The following is a 22,417-nucleotide window of genomic DNA, read 5'->3' on the forward strand; positions in this document are numbered from 1 at the left end:
GGATGACACCCCAGTTCTTTTCGGAAGAACGAAACTTTTTCGAGGATAAGAGCCCTGGTGTTTGAGAGACTGGCGCGGCGTGGGGCGGAGCCCCTTTCCCTAGTGGGCCGTGTATATCTAGGTAGGCAATGACAGCTTGCTTTTCCTATCTTAATTCTCAGCCTTAGTAACAGCGAGGCCTTACTTTACCCTTTTGCATACATTCCTTTTCTCTGGATTTCATTCTTCGGCAGAGGGTGTGTATGGGGTGGGTGGGAAGAGAGGTTTTTTTTTTTTTTTTTTTTTTTTTTAAAGAAACGTCATGGGGAGTTCCCGTCGTGGCTCAGCAGGTTAAGAATCCGACTAGTATCCATGAGGACGCAGGTTCCATCCCTGGCCTTGCTCAGTGGGTTAAGGATACTGCCGTGCTGTGAGCTGTGGTGAAGGTCGCAGATGCCCTCAGATCTGGAGTTGCTGTAGCTGTGGCTTAGGCCAGTGGCTACAGCTCCAATTCGACACCTAGCCTGGGAACCTTCGTAAGATGACGGTGCGGCCCTAAAAAGACAAAAAAAAAAAGAAAAGAAACATCATCATTCTTTTTTATTTTATTTTATTTTTTTTATCATTCTTTTTTAATATGGTGGATGAACTCTTTGAGTTATTGAAAGTGTTTAGAGAAGATGCCTTTCCTATAGCTTAATCATTCAACAGGTATTTATTAAGTGCAAAATGTAAGTACAACACAATCTTACTTGGCCTTTAGGGAGGGATCATGATGACTCTAGAAGGCCTTTACATTGTTGAGAGTACTGTACATTAGTACAGCCCTTTTATTATTTATTTATTTGTTTGTCTTTTTTTTTTTTTTTTTTTTTTGGCTTTTAGGGCCGTACCCATGGCATATGGAGGTTCCCAGGCTGGGGGTCGAATCGGAGCTTGGGATCTGAGCTGCATCTGCAACCTACACCACAGCTCAAGGCAACGCCAGATCCTTAACACACTGAGCAGGGCCAGGGATCGAACCCGAGTCCTCATGTATGCTAGTCGGATTTGTTAACCACTGAGCCACGATGGGAACTCCAGCACAGCCCTTTTAGAAAATATTTTTGGCCTAGGAGTACAAAACTGACTAGTATCCATGAGGATTGGGTTTGATCCCTGACCTCACTCAGTGGGTTAAGGATCCAGCGTTGCCACAAACTGGCCTAGGTCACAAATGCACCTTGGTTGCTGTGGCTTAGGCTGGTAGCAGCAGCTCCCATTTGATTCGACCCCTAGCCTATGAACTTCCATATGCCTCAGGTGCTGCCCTAAAAAGCAAAAAAAAAACATACGTATTTTGGCACTATTTCTCAGGAGTCATAAAACATCTTTACCCTCTGATTTGGTAATCTTAGCCTTGGAAATCTATTCTAAGGAACAAGGAATAGGCTCTCTTCAGTGATGCTCAGTTTATTCATTCAGTGAATATTAATCATTTGCCAAATGTGAGGCACTGTTTTAGTCACCAGGGGCTCAGCAATGAACAAAAAAGACAAAAATCTCTGCCTTCCTGGAACTTAAGCTATTGGGGAGACAGACAGTAAACAAAATAAATTAATATGGGAGTTCCCGTCATGGAGCAGCGGAAACGAATCTGACTAGGAATCATGAGGTTGTGGGTTCGCTCCCTGGCCTTGCTCAGTGGGTTAAGGATCCGGCATTGCCGTGAGCTGTGGTGTAGGTCTCAGACGTGGGCTCGGATCTGGCGTTGCTGTGGCTGTGGTGTAGGCCGGCAGCTGTAGCTCTGATTTGACCCCTAGCCTGGGAACCTCCATATGCCTTAGATGCGGCCCTCAAAAGACAAAAATAAATAAAATAAAATAATATATAAGCATGGTAGATGGAGATAAGTGCTTTTGAGCAAAATAAAGCAGAGAAGTGTTTGGGGGTGGGGGGAAGATGCAATTTAAAGTAGAGTAGTTAAGGAGTTCTCTTGTGGTGAAGCTGGTTAAGCATCTGGCATGGTCACTGCAGTGGCTTGGGTCCTGCTGTGGGGTGGATTCAATCCATGGCCTGGGAATTTCCAGATGCTGTGGGCGTGGCCAAAAAAATAGAGTGGTTAAGAATGAGACAATGACTTTAAAAAAAATTTGAAGTGTAGGAGTTCCCAGTGTGGCTCAGTGGTTAACGAGGACACAGGTTCGATCCCTGGCCTCACTCAGTGGATTAGGGATTCAGCATTGCTGTGAGCTGTGGTGTAGGTCACAAATGTGGCTCGGATCTGGTGTTGCTGTGGCATAGGCTGGTGGCTACAGCTCTGATTCAACCCCTAGCCTGGGAACCTCCATATTCCATGGGTGGGACCCTAAAAAAAAAAAAATTGAAGTATAGTTGATTTACAACTATATTGTTGCAATCATTGTATTAGTTTCTGGTGTACAGCAAAGTGATTCAGTTATACAAGTATATACATATTCTTTTCCTTTATGGTATATTACTGGATATTGACTCTAGTTCCTTGTGCTATACAGTAGGATCTTGTTTATTTATTTTATATATAGTATATTTTAAATATATAAATATAAAAATACATATATTATATTATTAGACTCCTCATTTATCCCTCCTCCACCCCCTTTCCCCTTTGTTAACCATACGTTTGTTTTCTATGCCTACGTCTGTTTCTGTTTCCAAAATAGTTATTTAGGAAATAAATAATAATAATTAGTATTCCATTGTGTGTAGATACCACATCTTTATCCATTCATGAACATTTAGATTGCCTCCATGTCTTGACTCTTGTAAATAGCGCTGCAGTGAACATTGGGGTGCAGGTGTCCTTTCAAATAATAGTTTCTGTGGAGTATGCCCAGGGGTGGGATTGCTGGATCATATGGCAACTCAATATTTAGCTTTTAAGGAACCACCATACTGTTTTCCTTAGTGGCTGCACCAGTTTACATTCCCAACAACGATGTAGGAGGGTACCCTTTTCTCCACTCTCTCCAGCATTTATTTGTTGACTTTTTAACGATGGCCATTCTGACCAGTATGAGTTGGTACCTCATTGTAGTTTTGATTTGCATTTCTCCAATATTAGTGATATTGAGCATTTTTTTCATGTGCCCATTGGCTATCTGTATGAGACAATGACCTTTGAATAACTATCTGAAGGAGGTGAGAGAGTGCCCATGTAAGAGATTCTAGGCAGCTGTAACAGAAAAACAAAATGACCTAAATGTCCAAGGAAGAGAATGGTTAAATAAATAATTGTTCATCAGCTTTTTGTAACTTAATGGAAACATGATAGAAAAAAGTAAAACAGGGGAGTTCCTGTCGTGGCGCAGTGGTTAACGAATCCGACTAGGAACCATGAGGTTGCGGGTTCGGTCCCTGCCCTTGCTCAGTGGGTTAACGATCCAGCAGATCCGGTGTTGCTGTGAGCTGTGGTGTAGGTTGCAGACGCGGCTGGGATCCTGCCTTGCTGTGGCTCTGGCGTAGGCCAGTGGCTACAGCTCCCGATTGGACCCCTAGCCTGGGAACCTCCATATGCCGCAGGAGCGGCCCAAAGAAATAGCAAAAAAAAAAAAAAGAAAAAAGTAAAACAAAATTGTAAATAATCAATGATTGCAATTCTATGAAATGAGTATATAGTGGGCAAAGATTAGGTAGGAGGGGCGTATGGTTGTTTAGGGTGGTGAGATTTTAGTTTCATCATTAAAAATCATTAATTATTTTTTTTGAACATAGAAAATGAACAGGATGAAACTGTTTTCAATCTGCCAAATAAATGTTATAGATAATAATAATAAGGAGGTAATTTTGGACTAAATTGGTTAGGGAATGCTTTAGTGAACTGGGAAGACTTGTACTAGACCTCAAAGAATGGAACACTTCAGAATGAATAGAATTCACAGGAGAAAAATAAGAGGAGAACTTAGTGTAACAAATTCATAATAATATTCTTAAAAATAATAATTCAACTTGTTCCATTCCATATTTTAATCTTTGTTCATGTTGGACTGAGGATGTTCTGTTTACTCTTTCTGCAGTTGATTTGCTCATAAGAACATTTGGTTTCAAGGTATTCCTTCTGCCTGCCAGTTGAATAGAGGCTTTTGATACGGTGAAACAGAAGCTGGACATTTGGGGAAAAAAATTATTCTGAAATGCTTTCATATGAAAGAATCTTGTAGTATTGAGACACTCTTAGGGGATGTTTTTTTCTTGGCAGCAGAGAACCTGGATTGTTGATTTCTTGGGAATCTCCAGATTTAGTAATGTTTGTGAGAATGTTTTTCATTAAAACTCTTCCCTGAAAAACTCATTGCTTTGTCTTACAATATTTAACACCCTTGATGCAGCTAAAACCTGATGTATAGGTCTCTTAATAATGTTGTTTGTAGGGGAAGGAAGAAGAGGATAGAGACTTTTCCCAGGATACTCTGCAGTAAGATCTGTAATAGTCTGTTATTCTGAAGGATGATGTCTCTTCTCTTGGCTGGGTGATTGAAATTAAATTGGGGACTCAAAGCAATCACATCAAGCTGAGACTCTTTCCTGGTGATGCCAAATTGCTCCCTTCGGGATACTCACAGATTGGGAATCTGTAACGTAGTGACTTCTCCACCTCTGGGGCTTCTCATCAATAACAGCTGAGATTCTCCAGCACCTTTTTGTTTAAAGTGCTCCACAGACTGATTTCTTTGCTGCATACAAGGATGCAGCCGCCTCTGTGGCGAAAAGTGACAGCTGTTTTACAGCTGCAAAGCAATGTACTACAATGTGACTTTGTTTTTGTTTCCTTTCACAGTAGTGTATCTCTTAGCTATGGAGCTAAATAATAAAAGGGGAAAAATAAAGAAGTATTCATGAGCACGAAAATGTGACCCAGCAGGAAAATTAAGACCATTTTCAATTGACATTGAATAGAATGAGTAAATTTTAGCTTTTCAAGATACAATTGGGCTGAGCTATCAGAGTTAGTACTAACGCAGAAAGATATTTTTGTCATCCGTAAATAATTCCTGAGAGTCACTTCTATAGCATGTTAAAAAAAATCCATTGGCCTCTCAGCATATAGAGAGAAGAGGATTGTGTTTTCTAGTACTGTTTTTGGATTTCCCAAAGTAAACCCACGTTAGAGGGAAACCACCTCTTCTCAGATGCTGTGAGCCTTGTGAAGAAGAACTTGTTTAAGAGCCTAGACCAGATCAAATTTTGCTATGTTCCCCTTTCTTTTTGACCTCGGTTTCAGATATGATTGGTAATCACTGTTCTAGGATGTAAATAACAACAATCAGACCAAAACAAAAAACTCATACCCTCTAGAGTAACACCCTGTATTCTTATAGTGGTTCAGTTCATACATTATGAAACTTTTACCTGCATTACCTTATAATGTTCTGTGAGGTAAATAGGATAAGTATTATTGTTCCCATTTATAGATGTGTCTCAGAATTTAAGTGACTTGTCCAAAGGAATACAGTGGGGCAAATAGAAGAACTAAAACTTTATCCCAGGGCTTCTGCTCCTTTTCCTTTTTTTTTTTTTTTTTTGCTTTTCAGGGCCACACGTGGGATATGGAAGTTCCCAGGCTAGGGGTCGAATTGGAGCTGCAGCTGCCAGCCTATGCCATAGCCATAGCAATGCCACATCCAAGCTGTGTCTGCGACCTACAGCACAGCTCACGGCAATGCGGGATGCTTAACCCACTGATGGAGGCCAGGGATCCAACCTGCATCCTCACAGATACTAGTCCAGCCCATAACCCGCTGAGCCACAGCAGGAACTCCTCCTTTTTAAAACTGTTTTCTTTGTTTTCATCTATGTTAAACATGGATGTTCAGGTTGGAAATTCTTTCGACAATAGAACCATGAGTGTGTGCGTTGTCATTCATGGGTTCTCTGATTAATCAAATATTTCTTAAAAATATTGAGTGTTTGTGTGTGTGATACAGTAGTGCCAAATGTCAGGTGTCTCCTCTCAGTTCTGCAGTCTAGGATAGAAACATGGTAAATTGAGTACAGAGTGTATGTATGAGTGCCAACCGAGCAAAGCAGCTGTGGAAAGACTGAGGCCGGGGAGGTCAGTTGAAGTGAGTGGTAAATGACCTGTAAGTGATGATGGGATGGGTATAACGCATGTAAGAAGAATCCACAGAGTTTGGAGATTGTACTTGTAGGAAAGGGAGTAACTTCAGGTGATCCTGTGGTTTGGCACTGAGTGAGGAGAATGATAAAAAAGGAAATCAAAATCTAGGGTCTGTAGGAGAGGGAGTAGGATAGGTTATTGGGTAGGGTGGTTGATGATATATGTGAGGGAAGAACAGGACAATGTCTTAAAATCAGGCTCAACATCCAGGGCATCCCAAACAAATTGAGAGTTACAGGATTGAGTTGAGAGGGAGGCGAGGGGTGGAGAGAAATGGGAGAGTTGTCTGTAAAGGTGTAATGACTGAAGTGGCAGAGTTTGATATGTTCAGTCAAATACCTGTCTCCTAGGTACTAAGCATCATGTTGGGAGAACCGTGTGGATTGATGTAGTTGTATGAAATAACAGTCCCTTTGGTGAGATGTCCTCAGGTTGGTACTCTGGGTTTTTTCAGGAATCAGGTTGTGTTTTTAAGAGAGTACCTTCCCACAACACTCACTCCAGGAAGTGGTATGCACAAAGAAAATAGGAAAGAAGAAGAGATTAGCTTGAAAAAATGGAGCCTTTCTCTTAAAGGGGACAAAGGATCAAGTTGTGTTGTCATTTAAGACACACAAAAACCCTCTGAATTTTTTTCTTTTTTTGTCTTTTTTTTTTTTTTTCTAGGTGCACCCGCAGCATAGGGAGGTTCCCAGGCTAGGGGTCTAATCAGAGCTGTAGCTGACCTGTGCCACAGCCACAGCAACTCGGAATCCGAGCCGCGTCTGTCACCTACACCACAGCTCACAGCAACACCGGATCATTAACCCACTGAGCGAGGTCAGGGATTGAACCTGTGTCCTCATGGATACTGGTTGGGTTCTTTACCACTGAGCCACAATGGGAACTCCCTACCAGTTTTAATGCTATTCTTTCAGTTTTGTTCTTAGTTTAGAGAAAGAGCTTTGTAATAAATTTGTTGGTCTGGTTGCTTAGCAGCTTGCTATGATTATGTAGCTTGGAACAGATACATTGCCATTTGAAAATCTTGGTTTCCGGCCCTGATTCAGGTATATATTGCATCCAAGCTTGGAATTGAAAGCTTCTTTGCTATTAGAGCAATCATCATACAAGTACAAATGAATAATTCTGTAGCATATAATAGAAAATACCTTTATGCTTATGTATTCCTTTGTGCTTTTCCTCTCTTTTCTTGCCCTCATAGCTTATGGTACAATCTTACAAACATTGTAAAATCACTAAACCTTTGTAAAAGAGTTCTTAAAATTTTATTTAGATGCATGAAAAAAGGGCCTGGACTAGAATGTTGAAGAAGGGGTGATTAGGAGGAACACAAGGATAATCCTTTAATGGTATTTCTGAGGACATTCAATTTTCAAAGGAAATTTGATTTTTAATTTCATTTCCTTGATAATTTTCATAAATCCTGTTGATGTCTTTCTTTCTCGACTCTTAAATGAAGATCTTAGTTCCTCAAGGTGTTGCCAGTTAAAGTCTATTTGGACCAGAACTCCCTGTAAGGACACCATTTTTAATGTAATATCAGCAAGTCTTTAGGGAAGAAAATATGAAGCCTGAAATTCACTATACAGAACACAGTAGCAAATGATTTTTTCCTTTGCCCTTCTAACTGTGAAGGTGGTGTATTGTCTCCTTGATGCCAGAATGTGGTACAACATAATCCTTTGCCTATACTTAGTATAAATTTATTAGGCATAGTCCCTGCACACAGTCCAGCAGAGAGCCCTGCATTACAGAAATAATTCTTGTGCTGCTGAGCTGGCGATTTCCCCACTTAATCACTTGTGTGACATCATCTGTGCTGTTGGTAGGAAATGTGCTGACCATGTCCTGCGTTTCAAAAGGCATTTGCGACAGGGATACTAAAAACGAAATTAAAAATAAACATTTTAAGTTGCATTGAAGGATGTAGTGCAGAAGGATTAAAGTGGCAAAAATGTTATATTAGTCAAGAGGATTGACTAAGTAGTTGGTCACCTAGTAATCAACTGACATTCTTGTCCCTGATTGCTTTCTTCTCAGCTCCATAGTGATTGCAGTGTGGAGGAAAAGAGTAGGCAGGAAGGGGTGTTATATTCGGAGGACAGAAATGATTTTGTAATTTTCAAATGAGTCTTTAACATTCCAACTTTGTTTTTATAATAAGGATTATACGAGACATCCATCGTTGGCTTATAATGAGATTCTTACAATGGCAGCGACACATGGAAGAGTCCAGATGTTAGGCACTGATGGCTGTACTGGATTGCTACCGAATCTTTTGTCTGAGGGAGATGGCAGGACCCCTAATGTATATTTGATTTCTTGGCAGAAAGATGGATACTACGATGCTGAATTTGCGGAATCTGTTTGAGCAGCTTGTACGCCGGGTGGAGATTCTCAGTGAAGGAAATGAACTCCGTAAGTCATTCTGAGCTGGCCTGTGTGAAGCGAAAAAAACAGATTTCAGATTTGGGTTTTCTGCAGAGCCTAAAATTGTTTTTCATTTGAGTTACCTAAAAAGAAAATGATGGTCAAAGCTTAATGGACACTTATTCTAAATGGTTACTTTTTTTTTTTTTTTTTGTCTTTTTGTCTTTTGAGGGCTGTACCTGCGGTATATGGAGGTTCCCAGGCTAGGGGTCTAATTGGGGCCTTAGCTGCCAGCCTATGCTGAGCCACAGCAACGCCAGATCCAAGCTGCGACTGCGACCTACCCCACAGCTCACGGCAATGCCGGATCCTTAACCCACTGAGGGAGGCCGGGGATCAAACCCACAACCTCATGGTTCCTAGTTGGATTCATTTACCACTGTGCCATGACGGGAACTCCCTAAATGGTTACTTTTTTTTCCCTGTATTTATTTTCTTTCTTTCTTCCTTCCTTCCTTTCTTTCTTTCTTTTGGGCTGCACCCACAGCATATGGAGGTTCCCAGGCTAGGGGTCCAATCGGTGCTGTAGCTGCCAGCCTACGCCACAGGCACAGTAACGCAGGGTCCGAGCTGTATCTGTAACCCACACTACAGCTCACAACAACACCAAATCCTTAACCCACCGAGTAAGGCCAGGGATCGAACCTGTGTCCTCATGGATACTATTGGGATTCATTTCCACTGTGCCACTTTGCCACAGAGGGAACTCCTTTTTTTTTTTTTTACATTGCCCTGTGGCATGTGGAGTTCCCAGGTCAGGGATCAGATCTGAGCTGCAGTTGTGACCTATGCCACAGCTGTGACAACATCAGATCCTTAACCCACTGTCCTGAGCGGGGAATTGAACCTGCACCCCAGTGCTCCAGAGATGCTGCTGATCCCATTGCACCACAGGGGAACTCCTCATTTAAAAAATTTTTTTTTATTTAATTAATTTATTTTTTTGTTTGTTTATTTTTTTTGTTACACTCGTGGCATGTGAAAGGAATTGTATCAGGGATCAAACCTAAGCCACAGTGGTGACAACTCTAGGCCCTTAAACCTTAACCACTAGGCCAGCAGGGAACTCCCTGTAGTTTTTAAGTGGGTTTTACCTAGACTTTTTTCATTATCAACTCTTTTTTCAGAGATCTCGTCATTGCTGTGGCGGTGGTGTAGGTCAGTGGCTACAGTTCCGATTTGACTCCTAGCCTGGGAACCTCCATGTGCTGTGGGTGTGGCCCTAAAAAAAGAGACACACACACAAAAATATTATTTTTTCATTAAGTAGTTGGCATTAGTTTCCAATTTCATTTTCTTTTTTTTTTGTCTTTTTTTTTTTTTTTTGCTATTTCCTGGGCCACTCTAGCAGCATATGGAGGTCCCCAGGCTAGGGGTCCAATCAGAGCTGTACCCGCTGGCCTACACCAGAGCCACAGCAACGCGGGATCCGAGCCACGTCTGCAACCTACACCATGGCTCATGGCAACGCCGGATCATTAACCCACTGAGCAAGGGCAGGGACCGAACCGCAACCTCATGGTTCCTAATCGGATTCGTTAACCACTGCACCACGACGGGAACTCCTCCAATTTCATTTTCTTTTCACAAATTGGGCAAAATCTACTGGGTTTCCATTAGAAGATTTTGCTTTTTTTCTTTATAGTAATAGTTGCCTGGGTTTTCCTTCGGTTCTGTAAAACATTTTCAGTTGAAGAGGAGAAAAATGACATGATTTCTTTTTGAAGGAGGGACAGTTTATCTGCTTTCACAGACTTTGTATATTTGGTGCTTGATAATAAAGGATTGAGGTTGGATGGAGAGCTGGGGAAAAAGAGGAGGTGGTGATAGAATAGTCTTCTGGGAAGCAGATTAATAAGAAAGAAAGGTAGAGCTGATAGCACTGACTTAAGTGATCTAAGGGAATTACTCTTTACCAGCTTTTCTTCGAGGTTTTGCCATTCTTTCCTATTTCAAATTTCCATTAATGCTTAATTTAGTAGGTGTTGCTGTTAATTCAGTCTCATTGGTGTAAAAGTAATGTATGTACTATGTCTTAAACTTTAAAATGTATTTCCATAGTACTTAGTATGGTGTCTTGCTTATGCCATTCAATATTTTCTTTAATTTGATTCATGTTTTTAATAGCTCTCATGCACTTAAAGGCCTTTTGAAACAGTATTCTATTTTCTCTCTCTAATAGCTGTTGCATGACCCTATCATCTGGTACCAACTCAGTAACCAGGATGGAATACTAATTAGGCTTCTCTTTGAGGTCATATCATCTCAGAAGATGGATTGCTTTGGAGTCTAGTAGGGAAGAGTATTGAAGAAGAGTTTTTGGGTTGTTTTTTTTTTTTTTTTTTTGGTTTTTTTGAATAAGAGATCTTAAAATTCTGGTTCCCTCAGCAAATAACAGCTTCTTGCACATGTTCAGGGAAAGGAATGACTAAATGGCTTCATGGAAAAAAAGTAGGGTTTGAGTTGAGCCTTAGAAAAGATTTAGAGTAGAATCCCAACAGACAGAGATGGAAGAGGGCATTCAGGGTCAGGGGAACAACCTGAGTGAAGGCAAGAGTGTGCAGGGTGTGAGGAGAAAAAGAATAAGGGGGAGTGACTTAATCAGAGCTGTGCTTTTGGAGGGTTACCCCGGCAGAGGTGGGGGCCGGGAGATGGATTAGGAAGGACATAGTTGCCATAGTTCAGGAAAGAGGCGATGAGATCCCTAACTGGAGTAGTGATTGTGAAGATGGAAATAAGGAGAAATGGGTAGCAGAGATTGTGCCTCTAGGAGGAGGCAGCTGATAGAATGTAGGGGCAGAGGGAGGAATCTGAGGTTTGGAGTTTCACTAACTAGTGCTGGCTTTTAACTGTTATTTCTGTGTCTTTTTCTCCATCTGTAAAAATAGGAGTTTTGCCATGAGAATTTGGTGATAAATGAGACACTAGTTGTGAAAATACCTTAGAAAGTAATTATAGCAAAAAAAGAGATACTTTTATAGGAACCTTTATTTTATTTTATTTTATTATTTTTATTTTTATTTTTTGTCTTTTTGCCTTTTCTAGGGCTGCTCCCACGGCATATGGAGGTTCCCAGGCTGGGGGTCTAATCGGAGCTACAGCCGCCGGCCTACGCCAGAGCCACAGCAACGCAGGATCTGAGCCACGTCTGTGACCTACACCACAGCTCATGGCAACACCGTATCCTTAACCCACTGAGTGAGGCCAGGGATTGAACCCGCAACCTCATGGTTCCCAGTCGGATTCGTTAACCGCTGAGCCACAACGGGAACTCCAGGAACCTTTATTTTATAAGCAAATTTCTATCCCCTCATTGATTTCTGTGATAAAATAGAGGTACATTTTGTTACCTCTCCAGATCCCTAATTTGGAACGTTGGCTTTTGAGGAACTAAAGTGTCTTAGTGTTTTCTAGACTGTAGAATCCCCTTTCTGTGACCACTCCAGTCTCTGTCCTCTTCTGAGATCCTAGGAATTCCTCCCATGCCTAGGGAATTCCCTGATTCCTTACTCTTACTTTTCCATCATCGTAACTTCATTCCCTTTTCTCCTTTCTGTATAGTTATAGTTGTTTTTTTTTTTTTAAGGCTAAGTCCAAAGTTAGTGAAAGAAAGATCAGAGTGAAGGTTTGTATTCAAATAAAATGACTTTAATAGCCTATATATTTTATCTTTGTTTTCCCCAGTCTACATGATTTTTATCTTCTATTATTATCATGAGCTTCCTGCCCTTTTTTTCTTTTTTTGGCTTTGTCCTCGGCATGTGGAAATTCCTGGGCTAGGGATCAAACCCACACCACAGCAGTACAACAGTGACCCAAGCTATTGCAGTGACAACACCAGATCTTTAACCCACTGCACCATGAGAGAACTCCTGCCTGAACTTTTTTGATGTTGGTGTATAAATTAGGAATAAATATTACTTAATATTTATCAGGTGCCTGTTATGTGCCAACACCATGTTATGTTGGTGCTATGCTATGTACAGTAGATGATAACTAAGTTGTATGTGGTGTGTCTTCAAGAAGATTGTGGTATTTAAGTTTCAGAGACAGGATTCTGTCCCGTGAAACAGAAGATAATACAAGTTTCGAAATATATGTTTTGGGAAAGTATAGAAAAATGTGGAGCAAACAGATAAGGAAAGGATTCATAGATCAAATGGGACTAGAAAAATGAGTACATAAAGAAGAGTAGGAGAGTTCCCCTTGTGGCTCAGTGGGTTAAGAGTCCAACTAGTATCCATGAGGATGTGGGTTCAATCTCTGGCCTTGCTTGCTGCGTTAAGGATCCTGAACTGGAGTTCCCGTCGTGGCGCAGTGGTTAACGAATCCGACTAGGAACCATGAGGTTGCGGGTTCGGTCCCTGCCCTTGCTCAGTGGGTTAAGGATCTGGCGTTGCCGTGAGCTGTGGTGTAGGTTGCAGACGCGGCTCGGATCCCGCGTTGCTGTGGCTCTGGCGTAGGCCGATGGCTACAGCTCCGATGAGACCCCTAGCCTGGGAACCTCCATATGCCGAGGGAGCGGCCCAAAGAAATAGCAAAAAGACCAAAAAAAAAAAAAAAAAAAAAAAGGATCCTGAACTGTGGTGTAGGTCACAGACGCAGCTTGGATCTGGCGCGGCTGTGGCTGTGGCATAGACCAGCAGCTGCAGCTCCCATTTGACCCCTAACCTGGAAACTTCCATATGCCGCAGGTATAGCTATTAAAAAAAAGAGTAGGTAGGGCATTCCATTTGAAGAGCATAGCCTGATCGTAAGTGACACAGGTCTGTCCTAGGGGCAAGGACAAACCAGTTTAGCTAGAAAGAGGGTATTAGGTAGTGATGAGAAGTTGATTAGGTAAGGTGGCCTGGATGCGTGGGGTTTAAATATGGACTGAACAGCCATTTTCATTCATTCATTCATTGAATATTTAAATGCCTACTGTGTGCTAGGTAAAGTGCAAGAACCTGGGGATAAAGTGAGAGAGACATAGGGTCCTTGCTCTTAAGCTTAGAGGGTGGTGAGAAAGACAAGGAAGAGCCTATGCAAAGGCCCTAGAAGGAGTGAGCTGAAAAAAACAAGATTCCTGGAGCTGCTTTAATCTCTTTGCTAAACTATGAACTAAATCCTGATTTTTTTTTTTTTTTTTTTTATGGATCAGAGGTTATTCTCAATTTGTTCTAAGGAAATTTCCCTTCTCCTTTTGATAGATGCATTTTGTAATTTAATATAACTGTTTAAGAGACAATTTTAATAAACCTTTTGAATGTATATTACATGACAGAGGCCAGTACCAAATTGAATTGTGATTCACACACTGACCAAAAATTGCCATTTGTGTTTATTGATCTCCAACATGAAAATTTCTCCTGGTCTGTGGTCTAAAGTGGGTTTTTGATCCATTCTAGCACAATTAGTTCATAACAGAATTGTACATAAAAGTAATATCTTCGTCATATATGCAGATGATCTAGTTTTGGTCTAACATAAACTAAATTAGTAATTTAATCATTTGTATTATTAAAACAGGAACTCCTTCCTTGAAATGAACTGATACTTTATTTGGTTTCAGTTCTGTCATCCAATTTAGTTATATCTGTAACATATGCTAATTAACAATGAATGGGAATCAAAACCCCAATATAATAAGACTTATCAAGAAGGAATATCCTAAAGATAAAACCAGCAAAATTAGATCAAATGGAAATCTTTTTATTCTCAAAGTTGTTTTTTAACTCTGTAAATATTTGCAAGTATAAGCAACACTATATTTAGAAACATTTAATTGACCACAGTGCGGAGCTAGAAAGTTTTTAGACTGTGTAGTTGAAAAGTTTGTTTCCTTTTATTTATCAATTTTTTTTAAGAAATATTACATACCTCAAAAAAGTTCACAAATAGGAGTTCCCGTCGTGGTTCTGTGGTTAACGAATCCGACTAGGAACTGTGAAGTTGTGGGTTCGATCCCTGCCCTTACTCAGTGGGTTAAGGATCCGGCGTTGCCATGAGCTGTGGTGTAGGTTGCAGACATGGCTTGGATCCCGGTTGCTGTGGCTCTGGCATAGGCCGGTGGCTACAGCTCCGACTTGACCCCTAGCCTGGGGACCTCCATGTGCCATATATGCGGCCCTAGAAAAGACAAAAAGACAAAAAAAAAAGTTCAAAAATAATAAGTGCACTGCTTGAGGAATTGTTTGAGTAAATATGACTAAGAATCAGCTCTTGTTTTTAATGTTTTTCTTTGTGAATCTATAGTTTTGAAATCGTTTAATTTGCAAAGGGATGTGTTTGTTTTCTTTTTGTTTAAATTAAGGGGGGGAAAAAAACCCTTAGTAATGTGTTCCAAACTGTTAACCAAACCAATATATCATTTAAAACTATTTGAGGAGTTCCTGCTATGGTGAAGCAGGTTACGGGGCCAGTGTTGTCTCTGCCTGCTGCAGTGAAGATTCAGTCCTCAGCCCTGCCAAGTGCAGTGAATTAAGGATCCAGTGTTGCCGCAGTAGCGTGGGTCACAGCTGTGGCTTGGATTTGATCTCTGGCCCAGAAACTTCCTTTGCCATGTGTGCAGCCAAAAAAAAAAAAAAAAAAAAAAGAAGACTTGAATTGTAATAGTATATTTTTTGAGATCCTTGATATTTGCATTGTCTAGGATAACTAGGTCATGATATCCTGTTTTGCTAAAAACCTATTGTTTAGTAAAATCCTTATGTGTAAGCCTTAGTTTACACATTGGAATTGTCCTAATTTGTAAGTTTGAAATTTAGTCAATCATTAAAATTACTTTAAAAAGGCACTATATTATCTCTATGCTTTCAGGTTAAATTCAAATAAAAAAAGTGCCCTTATTACCTAAGAATCTGCTGGCTTTGTGTGAATTTGACCTAGTTTCAGCCGTAAACTGGGTTAGCTTGACCAGCAGCAGATGTACACCTTGGAAACTTCCTCCATGATGCTGGTGGAGAATGATGCTTGGAGGTAGATTGAGGTTAACTAGAATAGTAAGGCACTGTAGAATAGTCTTTGCCAACAGCAAGTGCTAAGAACAGATGCCACCAGGGTTATCATGCTTTGAGGTGCTGCCTTGGAAGTGATGCTCTCTTTGCAGACTTTTGAAAAGAGTGCACATTCCGCTATCAGTGACTCACCCAAAGCTAATATGATCTTCTCTTCCTGTGTCTTTCCAACTGGAATGTTTACATGCCCTTCAGGGCTGTGTTAAACAGCAAAAGCAAATTGGCTCTTTACTTTCAAATCAATATTTGTATAATTATATAGCTGAATGCAATTGCAGGCCTAGACATCTATAATATTAATCTATATCTTCTGGAGCATATTACAGCAGTTACATTTGAATTTGCTCTTTAACGCCTCTCTGGCACAGCAATGCGTGACTCTAAAGGAGGCTGTTTTTTGTTTTATAGCTGTAACTGTCCTGGTGTGTGACAGCTGCCCCAAAGGTATCCCCCTTTGATTGCCTTCTGTTCAGGAGCTTTCACTGTTAGTGTTACATCTGGAGACAGGTGACTAATGAGTTACTTATTCCATAGCAGATGCCACTGGCTAAGCCAAAAGTTAGTGGCCTATTGAAATAGGAACTGCTCCCCACAAAGCTCTTATCCAGAGTGATGAACATATATCCAGGATCTGCTCCTGGTTATTTTCAGCTAGATTTGCCCATAGTTCAGCTGGTCCCTTAATTATGTATTTGGAATAAAACTAACCAGAGGACTCATTTATTAGAGCATTTATACTCAGTTTGGTGCTTGAATTATTAAAGTTTCCCCCTTTTCTTAGAATTTATCCAGTTGGCAAAGGACTTTGAAGATTTCCGTAAAAAGTGGCAGAGAACAGACCATGAGCTGGGCAAATACAAGGATCTTTTGATGAAAGCAGAGACCGAGCGCAGTGCTCTGGATGTTAAGCTGAAGCACGCGCGCAATCAGGTGGATGTAGAGATCAAACGGAGACAGCGAGCTGAGGCTGACTGCGAAAAGCTGGTGTGTATTGTTTTTTACATCAGACTGTGACAGTGGGGGGTGGGGGAAGCATTAGCCGTAAAGTTTCCACTTGCCTAGATATACCCAGTTTCTTCTACATTAAGGAACTAAAAACAGCCTGTCCATTGATAGGCTGTCCATGATTGGAGCTGAAATTATAGCCTAGGAATCCTATTCTTCATAGGTTGAAACTTAAATTTTTTTCCTTTAGATCTGAAACTTTTACTTAATAGACACATTTCAAACGAGAATTTGAGGAATCAAAATTATAGGGAAAACTAACACAAAGTTGTAAATCAACTCTACTTCAATTTAAAAAAAATTAGGGGGGGTAGTTCCCCGGCCTCGCTCAGTGGGTTAAGGATCCTGCGTAGCCTTGAGCTGTGGTGTAGGTCTCAGATGCAGTTTGGATCCCACGTTGCTGTGGCTGTGGTGTAGGCTGGAGGCTACAGCTCCGATTAGACCCCTAGCCTGGGAACCTCCATATGCCGTGGGTGTGGCCCTAAAAAGATAGAAAGACAAAAAAAAAATTATTTTTTTTTAAATTTAAAAATTAGGGGGAGGAGTTCCCGTCGTGGCACAGAGGTAATGAATTTGACTAGGAACTGTGACATTGCAGGTTCGATCCCTGGCCTCGATCAATGGGTTAAGGATCAGGCGTGGCTGTGAGCTGTGGTGTAGGTCAAAGACGCAGCTTGGATCCCGCGTTGCTGTGGCTCTGGCGTAGGCTGGCAGCTACAGCTCAAATTAGACCCCTAGCCTGGGAACCTCCATATGCTGCGGCTGTGGCCCTAAAAAAAAAAAAAAAAAATTAGGGGGAAAGGCAGGGAAATCTTAGCATTTTTGATCTGTCCCAAGCTGTTGGTTGTCTCTCGTTGATGATAAGCACTATCTAGAGCATTGTCAACCTTTTATCAGTAGCTAGTGCTTTATCATTGATACAGGCAGGACAACTCTTAAGTCTTTCCTTTGTCACTGCTCTTAATTTAGGGTGAAGGATATATTCAACCAGTGTGAACACTAGAACATACATTATCATTTTGATGTACCAGGGTGGGTCATGCTACACAGGGAAGCCTTTATGAGAAGGGACGAATTCATCTTGGTACATTGTTAGATGCCTCAGTCAGCTTGAATTGTCTGGTTCCAGGGTGGCACAACTTTGTATCCATTCTAATGCATTTTGCTCCATCATTTAGAAAAGTGGGTGGTAGCTTTGATCCGTAGAAGAAGCCAATAATTGTCCTGATAAAAATGACACTGAAGTGCTTTTGCTGTATGAAATCTATTTTGGGACTCTGATTTTGCAATACTCTCTTCTCTTGGATTAGCAGTTTGATCCAAAAGTCTTGTCGCAGAAACCCCACTATTCTAGATGGAGTTCATGTTACCAGTCAGAAATCAGAGACACAATCTGGGCTTGATGTGAATTAATATGCCATTGGTGTAGCAGTCTTCCTGAAGGCTCATTTGCATAATGCTGTATTTTAATGTCTTCTGGTCTGCCTGTCCCATAAATTTGAGGTGAAGCTTTCTCCCCTGGTTAGTTAGAATGTTTTACTCTGCTTTGATCTGTAGGAAAGACAGATTCAGCTGATTCGAGAGATGCTCATGTGTGACACATCTGGCAGCATCCAACTAAGCGAGGAGCAAAAATCAGCTCTGGCTTTTCTCAACAGAGGCCAACCATCCAGCAGCAATGCTGGGAACAAAAGGTGGGGGAACCTGCATCTGTTGTTATCTGATCACAAGCAACACAGCTGTCAGAAATTCTTGTTATCTAAAGTCTTAAGCATACTGCTTCTGGAATGTGTGCTGAATCAAGAAGAAAAAGACTTTGGAGGAAGGGTGGGTGGGAAATAAAGGCTCAGGGGCTTCCCTCTTTCTCTTGGCTTTTCTTAGAATGTTTCATCCTGGGTAAAATTTGATGTTAGTGCTAAACTGCCCATCAATAACTAATCTTGCACATTGCTAAGAAACCTAGAGGTGGAAGTGGCAGTTCAGCAATACTTCCAGTGTTTACTCTCCAGAGAGCTCTTGTAGCTCTTCTGGTTTAGAAAGGTCTTCTGTGAGCCAAGACCAGACAATAATTTTGGTTCCACTGCATTGCTGTTTAAAAGAGTCTCAACCAGGCTTTGACTTTAACATCCCTAATGTAATACGTAGGGAAAGGTCAACACTCTTAGAGCTATTTATTTTGTTGCCTGGTTGTTTTATGGGGACTCTTTATAACTAAGAAGCTGTACAGGCTTAATTTCTTAAAAAGCTAACGCTGGGTAATACTGTTTTATAGAAAGTAACCACATTTGGTATCAAATTAAACTTCACTCTTCTGCCTTGTGAATTTTCAGTAGCCTGTAGTACAGGCTCAGCAGGGAATAGCACCCATACCCCTGGCTGTAACTTTCAGTTGCAGTTATGAGGCCTTTGCTGAAATAGCAGCTGAGCTGCAAGTGCACTCATGCATGCTCGCGCACACTCCCCCACGGAAACCGTAAAAAGCAACCTACCAGAGCTAGGTTTGAGCTTCGAGTTACCTCCACAGGGGAAGGCGTTGCTGTGAAATTGCCATTGTTACCTGACCAGTGCGACTTGTTTTGGTGTTGGTGGATTTTACTCTCCACAGTCTTTTGTCTAATACTACTGTTTCATTCATCTAGACTGTCAACCATTGATGAATCTGGTTCCATTTTATCAGATATCAGCTTTGACAAGACTGATGAATCACTGGTAATGAACACTTGGTTTCTGAGAATTACCTATTTTTCTTAACCCCCGCTACCTCAGGAATATCTCTCCTGTCCTCTCTTCTGGAATTCTTTTATTATTATTTTATTAGTTGGTGTGTTATAGATACTGACTAGCTAGCATTGAAAAAATATAAATATACAGAAGTTATAAGAGATTGGCTTGTATATTTATTTCTGGAAGTAAGAATATAGAATTTAGGATTTGGCATGAGGTTAAATTTATTTAACCTGTGAGCTGCCTGTACTAATTTGTACTAATTGATTACTGTATCTTGACTTATTAAAACCCCAACTAGCTAAAAAAAAAGGTCGTACTTCACAATTAGAAGGAAACCAGTGCCCTGGAACTTTAGCCAGAAGACTGATAGAAGTTTCCAGGTACCTGGTGAACAGTGCTACCCTGCTTTTATGCTCTTAACTGATGGTGTTTCTGCATAAAAGGTCTTCTCCTGATAATTCAATTTTTGATGTTCCAGAGACTGGCAGATTATTGGCTTGTATATCTTTCCTGTTTGCTGGCTAAGAGCTCGCAAATAAAACCATAAATCAGGAATTTTATTGGTAGTTGGTTTTCTGATGATAGTGAAACAAGCGAGAACTACTTATTCGATGAGTTAGGAGTTTTCTGTCCAAATTCAGTGTTTGACTAGGGAAACAATTGCCATGATATAAATATTAAGTATCACCTTTTTGAAATAAGGAACTACACAGTCTGGGATAGGTAAAAAAACTGGATATGTGATTAGCTGATTTTAGAGCTAGACCTATGATATGATATCTATTGTAACCAAATCTAAATCAGACAACTAGTAGTTCAGTTACTTGACCATGAATTGGAGAGGTTAAATTTATTTAGCTAAGGTATATAAAACTGTTTCTGGATTTTGTTTTTTTCAGGGATTATCAGGAGTGAGGCAGTCATAGGTCGCTACTAAAAATGAATGCAAATGGTTAAAATGAGTGAGGTGAAACTAGACCGCAGTGAAAGACAAATAATTCTTCAGTGGCCATGTTAATGCCTTTTTTAGGGCCCAAGGAAGAGAGATGATTGAGAGACATAAAACCTAAACTAGAACTTTTAAAGTGGCCGTATTGTACAGAACATCTAATTAGATGAGAGCAATCCCTCAAGAGCAAGGATTACATCTAACACCGTCAGTATAGTGTCTAACATTCTGTAAGTTCTAAAACTAATTACCAACATAATCAGAAATAAAGGACCAGGCACTGGAGATAATCACGACAGAAGTTGATTCTTTAACCTTTTCTTGCCTCTGTGGTATTGATTCCTGATTCTATTATAATAGCTTCAATTTTGGAAAGAAAGCATGTTAACTTACTATTGCTCTCTAGCCTCAACATTTGAGACCCTCCCATCCCGCTCCCTGAATTGTGAGTTAGGTACTCTGACTCAAGAGGCCTTTAAAATTCTTTGTAAATTTATTTGCACAGGGTTTTGGGGAGGCCTAACCAAAGAAAGAAATTAATACAGTGTAATTGTCAACAGGATTGGGATTCTTCTTTGGTAAAGAGTTTTAAACTGAAGAAGAGAGAAAAGAGGGTATGTATGGTTTTGTTTAGTTTGGGGGTAGTGGTGGTTTTTTTGTTTGTTTGTTTGAACAAAGTGGCAGTAAAAGAGTTTTCCCCCCAAATGGTGCCTTTGGCATCGTATTGTATTCCTGGCATGTCGCTCTAGCTATTGTTAAACATGTTAGAAATGAAACCATGTTTCCGGGTGATATAGATGTTCCTTGAAGGAGTAACTCAGGGTAGAATCCTGTCCTGTTTCACTGCTCTGGGCTGCTTTCAGTTCATTCATTGAGAGGAAAAAGATATATTTAAGTTTGTTTTAAGTTGTCACATGAATTTTTATGCAAGACTTTTGTGTTCTAATATAAGTTTCCTATAAAATGTGTGTAATGGGATATATAGAGATCTATCTGTGTGTGCTTATTTAGGGGACTCAGTATGTTTCTTCAGGCTTCATGTTCTTAGATGGGATTACAGTCTCCTTTTTCTAGTGCTGTCATCTAAATTTTTCCAAAGCTTGCTTGCTTCTTCTGGAGGCACTGAGGGCATTTTTGTGTTGGTACAACTTAAGCTGTACATGGAAATAGACAATGAGAGAGAGCACATTGTTTGTTATTTACTGTAGCTTTGGTAACTAGGACTTGCATCCAAGTTGTCTAATGGAATAGTTTTGTCTTTCATGCTTCAGATCTTCTATTTGGCACTAAAATTCTTGGTTTTTACTCCATCTCTAGCGCTCTAGTAGCCGACAGTTCATTGATGGTCCCCCTGGACCTGTAAAGAAAACTCGTTCCATTGGCTCCACAGTAGACCAGGTAAGACTAGTGAGGCCAAGAAAATTGTGGTCTCGAATATGTCAAAGATTAGTGGCCTCAAGCACTAAAAATCCCAAGTCAGTATTGCAGTGTTACTTAGAGAGAGACGTTCAGTGAAAGTTTTTCTGTCTCGTAGAATCCGTATTATCCAATTTGAACAGAATAGTTAACAACTGTCCACTTTATGTTTGGTTCTTAGTTGCTTGTATGTGTACCCCTGTGACCTATATTTCTGTTTGAAAGTATGAGATTTCAACTTAAGAGTGTTTGGACCTGGGGACTTAAGGTCCTGGCTGAAACTCAGGAATTTTTCAGCTGTTCCCAAACACTGTTTAGTGGAGGGGAAGTTAGATTCATTCTTCCCTCATTATTACCTTTGTTTCAGGGAAATGAATCCATAGTTGCAAAAACTACAGTGACTGTTCCCAATGATGGCGGGCCCATCGAAGCTGTGTCCACTATTGAGACCGTGCCATATTGGACCAGGAGCCGGAGGAAAACAGGTCCGCTGGGTTTATGACTGAATTGTCTGTGTAAAACAACTAGTAAAACCTGGGGAGAATTGGTTTCTTAGACCCCTCATGAGGCAGAGTTGGATGTTTTGGGTAGTTTCTTACTGCTGCTTACTGAGGGCCAGAGCACTGTTGTGTCATGCTCTGCCTTGAGCTTGCTCGCCTGGCCTAGCCATTATAGTCACTTCTGGTTGTTGTTACAGATTACTGGTGATCTACCGGTTACATTAAAATTGGGGTTAGAATTCAGAAGGAACAAAGTACTTAGGACCCAAAGTTT

At 40.7% G+C, this 22,417-nt stretch overlaps 1 protein-coding gene across 5 annotated transcripts in view; it reads left to right on the top strand.

Moving 5' to 3' along the window:
- RACGAP1 (Rac GTPase activating protein 1) overlaps nt 1–22,417 on the top strand; it is a 49,306-nt gene that overhangs the window by 10,778 nt on the left and 16,111 nt on the right. For 2 of the 5 annotated variants that reach the window (XM_021091634.1, XM_021091635.1), the window contains exons 2-8: nt 8,448–8,536; nt 16,328–16,530; nt 18,109–18,245; nt 19,191–19,260; nt 20,788–20,841; nt 21,545–21,625; nt 22,011–22,128. In XM_021091634.1, the coding sequence (XP_020947293.1) occupies nt 8,452–8,536; nt 16,328–16,530; nt 18,109–18,245; nt 19,191–19,260; nt 20,788–20,841; nt 21,545–21,625; nt 22,011–22,128 (748 nt within the window). In that variant the 5' untranslated portion in view covers nt 8,448–8,451. The remainder of the gene's footprint in view (nt 1–8,447; nt 8,537–16,327; nt 16,531–18,108; nt 18,246–19,190; nt 19,261–20,787; nt 20,842–21,544; nt 21,626–22,010; nt 22,129–22,417) is intronic. The other 3 variants (XM_021091633.1, XM_021091637.1, XM_021091636.1) reach the window with 3 other exon arrangements.

This window comes from Sus scrofa, chromosome 5 (genome assembly GCF_000003025.6).
Source record: "Sus scrofa isolate TJ Tabasco breed Duroc chromosome 5, Sscrofa11.1, whole genome shotgun sequence".
In the NCBI taxonomy this organism is placed as follows: Eukaryota; Metazoa; Chordata; class Mammalia; order Artiodactyla; family Suidae; genus Sus; species Sus scrofa.